Source organism: Aphelocoma coerulescens, chromosome 8 (genome assembly GCF_041296385.1).
Source record: "Aphelocoma coerulescens isolate FSJ_1873_10779 chromosome 8, UR_Acoe_1.0, whole genome shotgun sequence".
Classification (NCBI taxonomy): domain Eukaryota; kingdom Metazoa; phylum Chordata; class Aves; order Passeriformes; family Corvidae; genus Aphelocoma; species Aphelocoma coerulescens.
The window spans coordinates 26,970,687-26,983,652 of record NC_091022.1 but is presented as its reverse complement, the minus strand read 5'-3'; the positions used below and the strand labels follow the sequence as shown (position 1 = coordinate 26,983,652).

Sequence of the window (12,966 nt, the reverse complement as noted above, 5' to 3'; positions counted from 1 at the left end):
GAAATTGGACTTTTTGATGTTGCCAAAATAGTGGGGGGAAAGCGCCAAAGCAGTTTCTGAAACCACACCCGATACTACAATCCTTTTTAGGTGTCAAGATTCCCTATTAATAAGACTTGCTTTATATTATTTTCTCCTCACTCAGTAAGTATAAAGACTTCTGGAGGAAAGCCATTCCCCAGCAGCCAGGCACCTTTTGTCAGTGACAAACCCTGTAAGGTGCGTGTAACCCACCAGCTGACGAATTTCTTTGGTTTCCCAGAGGCTCTTTGTAGTAACTATTAACTTCCTGGGATAATAGAGAGCAATCCTTGCTTTCAAAGAATTTAACTAGGAATTTCAATTGATAATGTTGTTTCCGATAAAATGAGGGGCTCACTGAGAAAACGCAGCAGTAAAGTCAGATAAAACACACCTTTAAACCAGACTATCGCCCGTGACTCAGCCGCCGAGGCTTTGGGCATGGCCAGGGGGTGATTCGTCCTGGCTTTAACCCTGAACTCCTGGCACGCAATAAAAGCCGCTATTTCTGACTAGGCGGGGCATTTTTTCTCGGAAGAGAAGTTGTTCTATTAAGCCGCTGCTTAAACTTCGCCTTAGCGTAAATTAAATGCTGATGAAGCTCCAAACGGGTTTGGAATGAGGTTTTTTAGTAGCACGGGTGAAAAAAAAAACCCAAACAAACATGAGAAAGCTGGATATTACCTTCTGGTGTAGCACGGAATTCCTCTTTTTGAGAGGAATGGAGAAGGAAAAGTCTTGGAGCATCCTCCAGGACATGAGGAAAGGAAGATGGAGAGCAACACAGAGCGATTTGGGTCACTTCACCTTGGGGACCTGTGGATTACGTTGCCCGGTTTAATATTTCAGGTGGTTTAGTGCTCTTTCTACCAGGAATTTTGAGGGTTATTTCCCCAGTAATGCTTCCTATGTGCTGTGCTGCACCGATTAATGATCATGCACACAAATTTCATATTTCACAGAGGTTTTTAATCAGAACACAGCAATGTGACAGAGCTTATAGTAAATGTGACAGTTTCAGCAAATTATTTTTTACTTGAAAATGTAGTAACTGATTTTGTGGGGCTAATTAAAAAAAAAAAAGTTAAAACCTAAACTAATGTACTCCCTCTCCTCTTTTAAGTGCTATTTAAAGTAGTATTCATTTTGCATTGATTTAAAACCTTCTATTTTGCACAATTGAAATTTAGACTATTCAAAATGAAGCACTTTAAACTGCCCATCTGTCCAACAAGTAGATCCTGTACAAATGTTAAAAGTTTCATAATAGACTGTTCCCGACAGGGTGCTGAGCATCGTTAGCTCCTGTTGAGGCTGGAGAGGCAAATGAGTTTCAGTCTGGTGAATACTCTCAACTGTGTTGCAATGGAAAATTTCCAATGGTTAAATTGTGTTTTAGGTGCAAGCAATAACTTAACTTCACAAATATCAAAAGTGCTGCTTCCTAAATGTCACTGTATTCAAATATTCTTGTTTTGTGAGATGCTGTCATTAAAATAGTTTATTTCCAGACAAAACAGAATAGTTGGTGGAAAGCAAATATTACTTAAAGAACATCTAAACTGCACTCAGCAGATGAAGCAACCAGAAATCTTGTATTGCAGCCTTCGTGTCCTCTTGCCTCTGACAATGGTTCTCTGCTGCTTGTTTTGAAACTAGAAAAAAACGTCTTGTGCAGTGCACAGTAAACACGAACTACTAAACTGAGCTGTTTAAAACCTCTGGCAATCAAAGAAACACCACTTATACTGTTTCTGGTAACTAAATTCAAAACCAGATTGGTGAAAGTTTAAATATACAAAGAGGAAAAGTGTCATCTACATTTAGAAAGTAAGTGACCTAGTTCTACAAGCTCTTGTTAGTGACAAAATACAGTTACTGCCTAAAGCATCTAAGCGCCATCCACTGTCCTCAGGCCGTCCCCTTTGACTTCCAGCTCTGCCTGTGCAGGTGACCCCTTATTAAAAGGATGTTTTTAACCAAAACAGGACCTCAGACTCTTGAGCCTGACCGAAAGGGGTGGGGGGAGTGAGAAGGGAGGGGTGTGTTGAGAGGTGGGAGAAATCACAGTAAACTATTTGCTTTTCTTAAAAGTCCAGCAACATTAAGCATGTGAATAGTAGCTCTTGTATTAATGACTTGATACAAATGACCTAAAATAAATTGCAAAAGTTGATACTGGAAAACTAGATATGAGCAACCAACATACACACAGATGAGCCTGTGAGCACTGAATAAAGTGAAAGGTATAGGAAACTGCTGGGAGCATGGATTTCAAACGTTTCTGTTATCTAAAAACCCACCTCTGGAATTTCTTGAGACTTACACTACCAGCTGTTCAGGGGAAAAAAAAAAAATAAAATGTGGCAACAAATGCCGTTAAAAAGGAGGGAAACACCCCAAAAAGTCTGCATGCCCTCACGTCCAAAGGAGACCCCGTCCTAGCAGGGTTCAGTCCATGCTGGGGGGGAAGGAGCTGCTGGCCTCCAGGAGCTCCACCACGGCTGCCCTCCTGTAGAGCTTGGCCAGGTCGTAGGCGGTGGCCCCCCGCTTGTTCTGGTGGCCCACCTTGCACTCGGAGCGCGCCAGCAGCAGCTCCACCACCCGCACGTGCCCCTCCTGGGCCGCCAAGTGCAAGGGCAGGTTGCCGTCGTTATCCTCAATGTTAACATCGGCTTTGAACTCCAGCAGAGTCTGCAAAGTGTCCAGAAACCCCTCCCTGGCTACGTCGTGGATGACAGCGAAGCCGGTACTGTCTTTCAGGTTGGGGTTCGCCCCGTTACTGAGCAGCCGCCGGGCGATTTCGGGGTTCCCGAGTTTCATCACCTATGAGAGAGAGAGGAGAATTGGATACCGCGGGTGGGGGGGGTTGCTCCAGCACTGCCTCCCGTCCTGACTTCTCATCCCTGGCTTTCGTCAGAGTCCAGTTCTCATTTAAAGCAGACAGAAGAGCCTCGCTATAAAACTAATGACACACCAGAACGTCTAGTTTTTAATGTATTTGTTACTGAACTCGGTGAAACTCTGAAAGATGTTATCACTTCGGTGGTCATAGCTTTCTGCCTCGGAGAGATTAATGCCTGAAATAGCATAGAATGGGATATAACAGCCTTTTTTTTTTTTTTTTTCCCTAACGAGGATCATCTCAGTTTCTTAACACATAAAAATTAAGTATAGTTCGGTTTTATTTGCCTAAGTATTGAGACACCTCTGCATTACTGTTTAATCTTGTTAAATAGCAAATATAGGGTCTCTGAGGAGCAGATATTTTACCTCAGCAACAGCAAATGTAGAATGTGTTTTTACAAGCTTTCAGGTGTTTACATTGTCTGTGCATTATGATAAAACAAATATTTGGACTGTACCATAGCTCTGTCTGTTGAGAAACATAAATGCTCAAAGAAATTCTTCTCCCCAATATTCGTGTTTCATTAGGTGACCCAAAAAGGAAAAGTCAAAGGGAATGTTTCAAAATTACAGAAGTTCTCTTCTAAAATCAGCATATTATATTATACTTTCATAACCCCTCTATAAGTAAACTGTGGCTATGTTCTGTTGTTAAAACATCCCTTAAAAAATATACAACAACAACAATAATTGGATTTTCTGACTGTTTCTCAGGGAAAAAAAAAAGAAAAAGCTTCTTTCAATTTTCTCAATTGCACCATAAAACTATCATAATTAGAACACAAATCTCTCTTATTTGTAACTTAACAGCTTGCACCGATTTCCTTGTAATTCCTCATTTTTTGTTTGCACACTTTCCAAAAACGAACACTGTAATGTAGGATGTGTAATCTCCAGCCTATAGGCAGTATTTTCCTGTCCTTGTAACTAGTCTCATTGTAAGTATAAAATTCGAAAAAACCCCAACTCTTTTCTATTTCCTTAGAAAGAGATCCACACATCGATTTGAAAATCTTGGTTTAAAAAAAAAAAAAAAAATCAGCATAAACAAGCATTACAGTGCATTAGATTTAGCATAAGGTACAATTTCTACAGGGGTTTGCTGAAAATCTCTCCTGATGAAAAATATATATTAAGTTTTTTAAGAAAAGCCAGTTATAATAAATACATTTATGTACAGCGTTTGAAGTGTAAAGCAGCCCAGCATGTTATAACCACAGACAGGAGCAAAAGTGCAGATAAGACAGGCTGGGATTCAGGAAAAGAGATCTCTCTATGCCCCAAGGCTTCCAGCTCCTGACTGCCACTTCTTTCACTTCTGACGAGAGATGGAAGCGATGTTAAAAGAAAACAAGATCATTGTGATCTCTCTTTGTTTAGTAAAATCCGGACATTTTGATCTCTTTTTGAGAGCCCAGGCTGTATTATTTGTGAATTCAAAACCTATATTTGGGTTAAGTGAGAGTTTTCAGTGTTCAGGCCAGGGGACTGAAGGGTTCAGTTAAAGATGTGAGAGGGAGAAAAATCCCATAAAAGGTGGTGCTTTTTGGCTGTGGGCTACAACTGAACAGCAAATGTCCCCTATATTTGCAAGGTTATGCTTGGGGGGAGGGAGGCGAAGAAAGAGAAAGCATTAATTGAATAAGTCTGACGAAGAGCATTAGGGCAGGAGATGTATTTGAGGCCTGCATAGGTACACTTCACCAGAAATAAAAAGGACAGAGCAAGACAAGCCGAGTAGTTGTTTAATTAAACATAAATGCAGAGGAAAAATATAAATTCATTGACATTAATATAGGAGCATTCTCTCCATTGTAATTGAGAGATTACAGACAGATTATCTCAGTCTAGCAGAGTGCACTGACAGAGAAGTCTTTCGAGCGTGGCCACGCACCCACAGCACATTTCAGGATGATACATATTGAAAATAAGTTGACAGATTCTCCTGTTTTGATTTTTGTTGTGGTTCATTAGCTCAGTTGTTATTAGGCACCCCTAAGAAGTATCGTTAGGGCACGGATGCATGTTTAATATAGCTGGATGCTATGTCATTGTGTAAAATATACCTTAATTCAGGATATGGACAGTTAGCTGCTTTTAGGAAAAAATATCCAGCATTACTCTAGGACAAATTGGTTTTCAGCCCTTGTCCCGAGGATAAATCAACCAGCTAAATGTTTCCTGCTTTCTTAAAGAATTTAGTTTGTCTAAGTCTTTAATTTAAACCCTTTCACTCTCTTAAAAGTTGCTGCAAGTGCCTGCAGTGCAATGCGATGACCTATTTAAGTGTTAACAGGACAGCGAGGAGCTCACAGATCTCCAGCTTCAGCGAAATTATCAAAAAAAGGGTCATTCCTGCATTATTAGCAAGAGGTGCTTATTTTCCAGCTCTAATATTTTGATGTTAAGCCAAAAAGCTGTAAATATCTCGAGTACATTCACAGGTTCTATGCTGTTTGGAAATCCACTTTCTGAAATTATTACCATGATTTTGGGGGAAGGGGGGAGAGGGGTTAAAAAACGATTTTACTAATGTGTGAAATGAAAAAGACCTACAGCTCCACTTCCACATTTCATTGCTTACACCTTAAGTACAAATAACCACACTTATTTTCCCTCTGGATTTATAAATCACATCTTTCATTATTTGGTAGGTATTCTAGCCTTTTTGCCATCATTATCAGATAATATTAAAAGCAAAATCTTTCATCAGCTCCAATAGTTAGCAGTTGGACAGGTTCCAACTCCTGCCTGCACAACTACACAGTTAAAAATTAGGACACAGCACTCTATACGATCAGAAAGGAAACAACTGGAAGCAGTGCCCTGCCAGCCGATCCGAATAAAACAAATTTTAAAGTCTTAATTATGAATAAAAAAGCAAGTGATTCAGCTGGAACCCCGACTCACAGGGCTAGCTTTTAATGTACATCGGAGGTCCTCGGTTCTGAGCAGCATGCTTCCCAATGAGAAAGGTCATTCTCACAAACAGAGCATAAAGGAAAAGTACCATCCACAGCAGATCCCAGAACCCAGACGAGCCACGCTTTAAAAGCACTTTGCAAGAAAAAAAAAAAAAAAGGAAGAAAAAAAAGATATAAATCCTAAGCTTCAGAGAAAAGAACATTTGTGTTTACAGACCTGCTATGAAATCCTGCTCACCTAAGCTGATTTCTTTTCATCTCAGCTCTCTCATTCCTTGCCTCCTCCCCACGAAGTCACAAAATATTAGCAAACTCGTAGCCCGTTTGACATTGAGGGTGATCCCCAATTGAAAGAATGGTTTTGACCAGTTTTATTTCAAGTACGTCATTTTAGGGAGTTGGAGCCACTAAAGTTATAAAATATGGCATCCAACGAGTTTGAAAAACCACTCGAATTTCATCCACCAGCCTGCTTAAAATGTTGTCTTTTTTGGAAACCCGGGTCACGTAGGTACCAGTGATGAAATATTTTCTCCCTCTCTGGATACCAACCTGCAGCGCAGTCCTCCCAAATCCATTTTGTGCATTGACGTTTACATTCTTTTGCAACAAATTAGTAAGTTGCACTAGGTCCCCCTTGGCAGCCGCGGACGCCAGCTCGTTCCCAGAAGGCTCGGCCATTCTTTAGGGTGACTGACGATCGGAAAAAAGATGAGATTTTTTTTTTTTTTTTTAACCAGGCATGGCATCGGAGACTGACAGAAGGATTGGGATGGTTAATCTTCTGGAGTAAGACCTTGTAGTAAATACTCGTAAAAAACCTCCTTGCCAAGAGCCCGCCCCTAACTCACACGTGATTATTCAGCAAAACTGCAGCTCCACTTGAAGGAAGATTTCTTTGGTTCCACATATAGAGTAACTCTTATTAAAGACTTTGGCCACTTTCGCGGCGGGGGGAATAGATTAACAGCTATGCAATATATTGTATATGTTATAGGTAACATATATACACGTACACCGGAGACTCACTCAGACCTGAGATCTTGGAAGAAGAAGACAACCCACCCTGTTCACAGTCGGTTCCTGAAACTTAGCAGCAGCAGCAGCTCCGAGGAAAGGTCTCCTGTAGCAGTGTGCATCCAACTCCCGCTCGGGATCCCCCCTTCATCCCACTCCGTCGCTTTAGTCCGGGCCCAGCAGGGAAGGAAAGGACGAGCCGCGCCCGCCGAGGGCCGGGTGCGGCGGCGGCGACTATCCCGGCGCCCAGCTCGCTCCCTGGGTGCTCTCGCTCCCCGCAGCAGCAGCAGCAGCAGCAGCTTCACTCCCGCGGCCCCGCGCAGCCTCCGCGCAGCGGGCGGGCGCGATCCCGGCCGGCGGCCGCCCCCGGCGGCGGCGGCTCCGGAGCATCCAGGAGGGCGGCGGGCGGCGCGGGGGGGCTGCCGCGAACCGCCGCCCGCGCTCAGGGCGTGGAGGAGCCGCGACGCGGAGCCGTGTCCGCCGCCGTCCTCCGGGGTCCCTCCGCCGGGGTCCCGCCGCCGCTGTCCGCGCTCCGCCGGGCGCTCCCGGGACAGCCGCTCCTCCCGCCGCGGCCGCGGGGCGAGCTCCTGGCGGGGGCAGGGGCCGCGCTGGTGCCGCCGCTGCCCCGGCCCGGCCGCGCTCGCAGCCGCACTGACAGCCCCGCTCGCCTCCTCTTCCAACTTCGCGAAATAAAGCTGCACTTGCCGGTCCGCGACCGCCGCCTCCGCCCGCGGCTTTGCGCTCCCCCTTTTTTAAGCACAAACAATCGCTACTTCTGTTTCCTAAGGACACGAAGCCGGTTTCTCTCTCCTTTTTTTTTTTTCCCCCCTTCTTTTTTTTTTTTTTTTTTTTTTTTTTTTAACCTCATCAGCTTTTTTTGAAAAGAAAAAAAATTTGAGCGCTTTTTGAGTTGAAACACCCGCCCACATTTTAACGGCAGAGATTTAAGGAGGCGCGGCGGAGTTCGGGCAGGAAGGCCTGCAGCGGCTCCCGCCCGCCCCTCGCCCGGCCCCGCCGCGCTCCGGCCGCCGCAGTTCCACGGCGCCCGGTGCCGTCCCCTCGCCGCGCAGCCCGGGCACGGCACTGCCCCGCCACAGCCAGCACAGCCCGGCTGCTTTTAGAAGCAGCGCTGCTGAGGCCTAGGGGGGGAAAATGAAAGGAAAAGGAGGTTGTAGCAGCGGGAGTCCCCGCACCCCGGCGGGAGGAGCGGGTTCGGGGAAGCTCGGCAGGCGGGAGGGCGGCCTCTGCCACGGCGCTGCCCGGAGCTTCTCCCCGGGGGTCTCCACCTGCCCGCGGGGCAGCGGAGCCGGCTCCGGTCCCGGTCCCGGTCCTGGCCCCTCCGCCCTCACTCGGCACCCCGCGGGCGGCGGCTCCGCGCTCGGGACCACCCCGGCAGCGACGCGGGCTCCTCTCTCATCCTGAGGACAAGGTCAAGGATGAAGGGTCAATGTCAAGTTGTCTTAACCGTGGAAGGCGACCGTCCACGGCAGCACTCCCTGCTTCCCGCGTTTCTGGTGTCCTTGATTGATTTGAAAGTGCCATTTTGAGGGGGAACCGCGCCCGGGCACCGAGCGAGAAGACGCGAGGACTTCGCTTTTCCTTTCCAGGGAGAAGAAGTGAGGACGGTACAGGTCGGAGATGTCACCGCCACCCTGCCTAACAATATTTAGTGCCTTAAAGTGCTTTAATGGCTGGATTGCTTTAGATTTCAGGGACCCTCGGAGGACTGAATTCTGCCAAGCGAACCCTCCGAGAGGTAAGCAGCAATGTCATGGCTCCCTGATAAGCACACGTAACCCATCGCTCGCAGGGGCAATCTGCACGTCTGTTTTCGGCGTGGACGCCACGGGAAAGTGATTTTGAATGTAAACAGGCGTGAGGCAGCTCGGGGAGGTGCGTTAGGGAGGGAACCTGTGGTAGTTACAGCTCCTCCAGCACTGCCCTGAGGGGGGAACCTGCCGCTGGCAGCCGGGCAGGGGCCGGAGGTGGCCGGGGCCTGAGTCGGGGTCGCCGCCGTCAAACAGAGCCGGTTTTACAGCAGTGAATCTGCAGCTGAACGAAGCCAGACCTTTGCCTCTGGCTTTCCTCTCCGCGTCGCTTGCTTTTTGCTTTGCAGTTGTATTTTCCTGTACTGATTCCCCCATCCACGCTTGTTTGCGAATATACAAAGGTGACAAGTATGAGCTGCCTATACACGAAGCAGGGAAAACAACTTTGTTGAATTTATCAACTGACCCCCCACTCCCACTAAAGGAGAGAAAAAATACGTGTATTTTTAAGGGCCTCATTGTGGTAATTCTTGTCTAGAAGTAATAGTGCTTTTTTCCCCCTCCTTTTTTCCATTTTTTAAAAAGCAAAAATATAAAATATAACTTCCCTCAAAGTTAGCTCTAGAAATATATGTATGCAAGTACCATCTAATTATTCAAATATAGTTGCTTTTCTGCATAAAGAGAGAATTTATATGCAAAACTTGAATTATTCAGTCTGATGGCTTATAAATTACTTATTTTGTGACTAATTACCGCCCAAAATCCGTAGGCTTTGGTGGTGTTTACCTGTTGCTAACTTACTGTAGAATTAGACCTGCAAACCTTACAACAGTCTCACACTATTTTTTGTTGATTTACAGTTCAGAATAAAGCTTCCATCTTCTGTTAATCATGCCACAGAGCAAAAATAATTAAGCGAAGTGTAGCTGGAGTGCTGCAGGCCTCCTGCAAGTAAAGCTGCCTGGCCAGAAAATGCCGTCAAACTTCCTCTACTATGCCGGTCTGTCAAAAGTCTTTGCAGAAAGCAGCTCGTTAATCCTGATCATTTCCTCTAATGAATGATAAAGATACTCCATCTAAAACAGCGGGATTTATCCCAATCGGCTCCAGAATCAGCAGAAAAAAAAAACAAACCAAAAAACCTTCTGGAGGGAGATATTATCGCCGGGCATTATGAGGAGTAAAATAATCGGCTCCCTAATTTGTCTGACACTCGTTGGAGGATAAAACCCACCTCGAATGGCTCAGAGAGGTTGTGAGAAGGCAAACAGAAACTTTAGCTGTGACTTGAATATGAACTTCCTGCAACGTCGGGCATGTGCAGCTTTTCACCTTTTCTTTATGTTCTGGATCAAATCCTTCCTGTTTTGATCTAATATAGATATCATTATTTAAAATATGACTGTAATAGACATGAACGCTGTGTAACTAATCTTGACTACATACTTATAGCTTCGGTTTGTGCCAGGAATTAATTGGCTTTAATCCAACTGCTAAAACTCGCTTTTCAGCCTTTATTATAGTTACTCTCTAGTAATGTGTGGGTGGATTTGTTTGTGATTTAGCATAGGCTGTCCCAGGCATTGCACCATACCTAGTACTTAGGACAGAACTGTCTGTAACATCAAACTGGGGAAAAAGAAAAGGTGCAGGTGTGAGGGCAACTAATTTATCATCCCTCCGGTGGGTGGTGGGGAGCTCGAATTGTTAAGCTAACGTCAGTGGGCAATAAAAACCTTTTGGCAAGACCTGCCAACATAAACGAGAGCAGGAACACGGTAAAATATAAAACCCAGCTTCTCTGACGCTGTGGCTTTGCATTGTAAGTGGCGTTTCGGTGTGGCCTCAGCCCGCCCAGAGCCCCCGGAGCAGCGCCGCCGCCGCCAGACACCCAGCCCAGGCGCCCTGGAGCCCGCGCTCCCTAGCAGCGTCCGCAACAGGCTCTAAACAATTCCCAGGGTTTCTCTTGGGATCACGGACCCTCCTGAAGGTACAGCTGAGCTTTCCCTGCACCCCTCTCCGCACGCAGCGTTTGTCCCCGGTCGCGCCGGGCTCCCCCCGCAGCTCGCCCCGGGGCCAGCGGCGGCAGGGAGCTCGCAGAGTCCGCGAAACTCCCCTGTAACCCTCGCGGATGGAAGAGAGAAACAATAAAGACCGCTGCTTCCTAAACCCGGCAAAATATCTTGATTCAAAGGTATCATAATGTAGCGTTATTAGCTGACAGGAAAGCTGCTTGATGCATCTGTGATCTCAGCTACGACACTGACAGGACACTCCTACAAAAAGCAGAGCAAAACATGTTGGACTCATTAGCAAGTTGGCGTCCAAATGCGTGTTTAATGTCAGGGCTAAAAGGGTACATGAACGGCATCAGGTTGTAGGAGGCAGACTTAGAAAGCATTTCAGTTAGATTTGCATTACTTAAAGCAGATTTATTTGCGGTATATAATAGAATTGCATCTTACAGTGCTGGAGCGCTAAGCCTGAGCGAGGGCCGCTGTGCAGATCACGGTGCGTTGGCTCAGAAAAACCTGTGAAAAATGCATTTCCTTCTTTTGAGCCAAGTCGGAACCCGGGCGAAGAAAAGTCGCCGCTCCCCCGAGCGCCGGGCGGTGCGTGCCCCCCGGGGGTGCGGGTCACTGGGCGGGCACCGCGCCACGGGGGACCGGAGGGGACGCGAACCGCGCCGGGACCGAGCCGCTGCATTCACCGAGACCGCCGCGGTCCCGGGGCGCTGATGAAGGGAGAGAGGCAGGGAGGGGAGGATGGATGGATGGATGGATGGATGGATGGATGGATGGATGGATGGTTGCCCCGCTCCCGCACAGAGAGGCAAGGCCGCTTTCCTCCCGGCAGCTGCACCGGCCCGCATTCCCCCGCACCACCCGGGGATGGCTGCAGCCAGGTCCCCGCAGACCCGTTAGGCCGCAGCCGGCGGCGGAGCCCAGCCGGGATATCCCGCGCCGCCACCGGGCCCGGGGAGCCGCCAACTCCCGGGACGGGACGTGAGGATGTGTCCGCTGCTGCGGCACCTCCGGCCGGGCAGGGCGCGGGCCGGGACTCTCCGCTCCGTTCCGGTGCCACCCGGGCGCGGGGCCCGCGGTCCCGGCTCGGCGCGGTCCCGCCCCCGGCTCCGGGAGCGCTTGACAGACGGGCGGTCACGTGGCGGCCGCAAAGCGCCTCTTTGCGACCTCAATGACAGGCAAAATGTGCGACACAGGCGCTGTGGAGGCAGGCGGGGAGCGGCGCTGCCTCCTCCTCCTCCTCCTCCTTCTTCTCCTCCTCCTCCTCCTCCTTCCCGGGCCAGCGGCTGAGGCAGCGCTGCCCGCTCCCGGCCCCGCGCCCGGCCCGCCGCTCTCCTGCCTCCTCCCCTCCTCGGCCCCGGGAGGGGCAGCCCGGGGGCGCTGCGGGAGCCCGAGCGCAGCGCGGCGCCTCCATGAGCTCCTGAGCTCCCACCCTGCCCCGTCCTCCCCGCGGCAGCGGCTCCAGGTGCGCGGGTCCGAGCAGAGCCGGGACGCAGCTGGCTGCAATGGCGTCCAACATGGACCGAGAAATGATATTGGCTGATTTCCAGGTAAATTTCAAGCCGCCGCCACACAGCCGTGGCCTCTCGCTGCTTTTCTCTTTCTCCTCGTTGCTGTGCTGCTTGTTCTTTGTAGGGAGGTCCGGGGTGGTGGATGTGAAGCCCACCCTCTGAAGCCTCCGCTCTCGCTTTTCTTCTTTTTTATTTGTCAGAAATGGGGAGCGTGTGCCCTCTTCTCTCAAGGTACGTGAACAAAATGTCTTCTTTAACTTAGAGAGTTTCAGTTTTTAATTAATAAAAAAAAGCTTTTTCATCCACTTTGCTTGTTCCTACCCTCTGCAACCACCCAGGCCCTGGGACAGCTGTGAGGCAGCTCCCTTGGAAGAGGCAAATGCCAGGGAGGATACAAAACTCACCAGTCCTCATGATTTGTCACAGTGTTTGTAGTGAATCACTTGCTGGTACTACAGATTAGTGCTGAACAGAGGTGTTTCCATTCCAGCATCAACACTAAACTTCATGGTTGCCTCAGCCTATGACTGTTGTGATGACGGTAAAACTCTTCCCACCCCATTCCTAACAACAACGTGTTTGTGTAGAAGGGAGGAATATGCTCATCAGAGTTGTTTGTTACCTTCCGCCCGGTTACAAACCCAACCCGTGACACTTTCCTTCTCCAAAAGGGTTGTAATTTAACTTCAGACTTCTAAATCTTACCCCCAGAATAAAGTATTTCTGTAAGTAAAAGTGATGTGTTTAGGTGTGTATATTGCTTCATAATCTTGCTTGGTTTTATATTGTG

At 48.1% G+C, this 12,966-nt stretch overlaps 2 protein-coding genes across 4 annotated transcripts in view; one reads left to right on the top strand and one right to left on the bottom strand.

Annotated features, from left to right (window-relative positions):
• Positions 1-968: 968 nt before the first annotated feature.
• On the bottom strand, positions 969-7,723 carry CDKN2C (cyclin dependent kinase inhibitor 2C). Its single transcript, XM_069023384.1, has 3 exons — positions 6,918-7,723; positions 6,405-6,545; positions 969-2,847 (listed from the first exon to the last, which is right to left on the bottom strand). Exons 2-3 carry the CDS (start codon positions 6,531-6,533, stop codon positions 2,473-2,475), a joined length of 504 nt encoding a protein of 167 aa, XP_068879485.1. The 5' UTR covers positions 6,534-6,545; positions 6,918-7,723; the 3' UTR covers positions 969-2,472.
• A 162-nt stretch (positions 7,724-7,885) lies between these two features.
• FAF1 (Fas associated factor 1) overlaps positions 7,886-12,966 on the top strand; it is a 155,049-nt gene continuing 149,968 nt past the window's right edge. The window contains exons 1-3 of one of the 3 annotated variants that reach the window (XM_069023382.1): positions 7,886-8,494; positions 8,575-8,625; positions 10,469-12,215. In XM_069023382.1, coding sequence (XP_068879483.1) covers positions 12,171-12,215 — 45 coding nt within the window. In that variant the 5' untranslated portion in view covers positions 7,886-8,494; positions 8,575-8,625; positions 10,469-12,170. Of the gene's footprint in view, positions 12,216-12,966 lie in introns of all 3 variants that reach the window. The other 2 variants (XM_069023381.1, XM_069023380.1) reach the window with 2 other exon arrangements.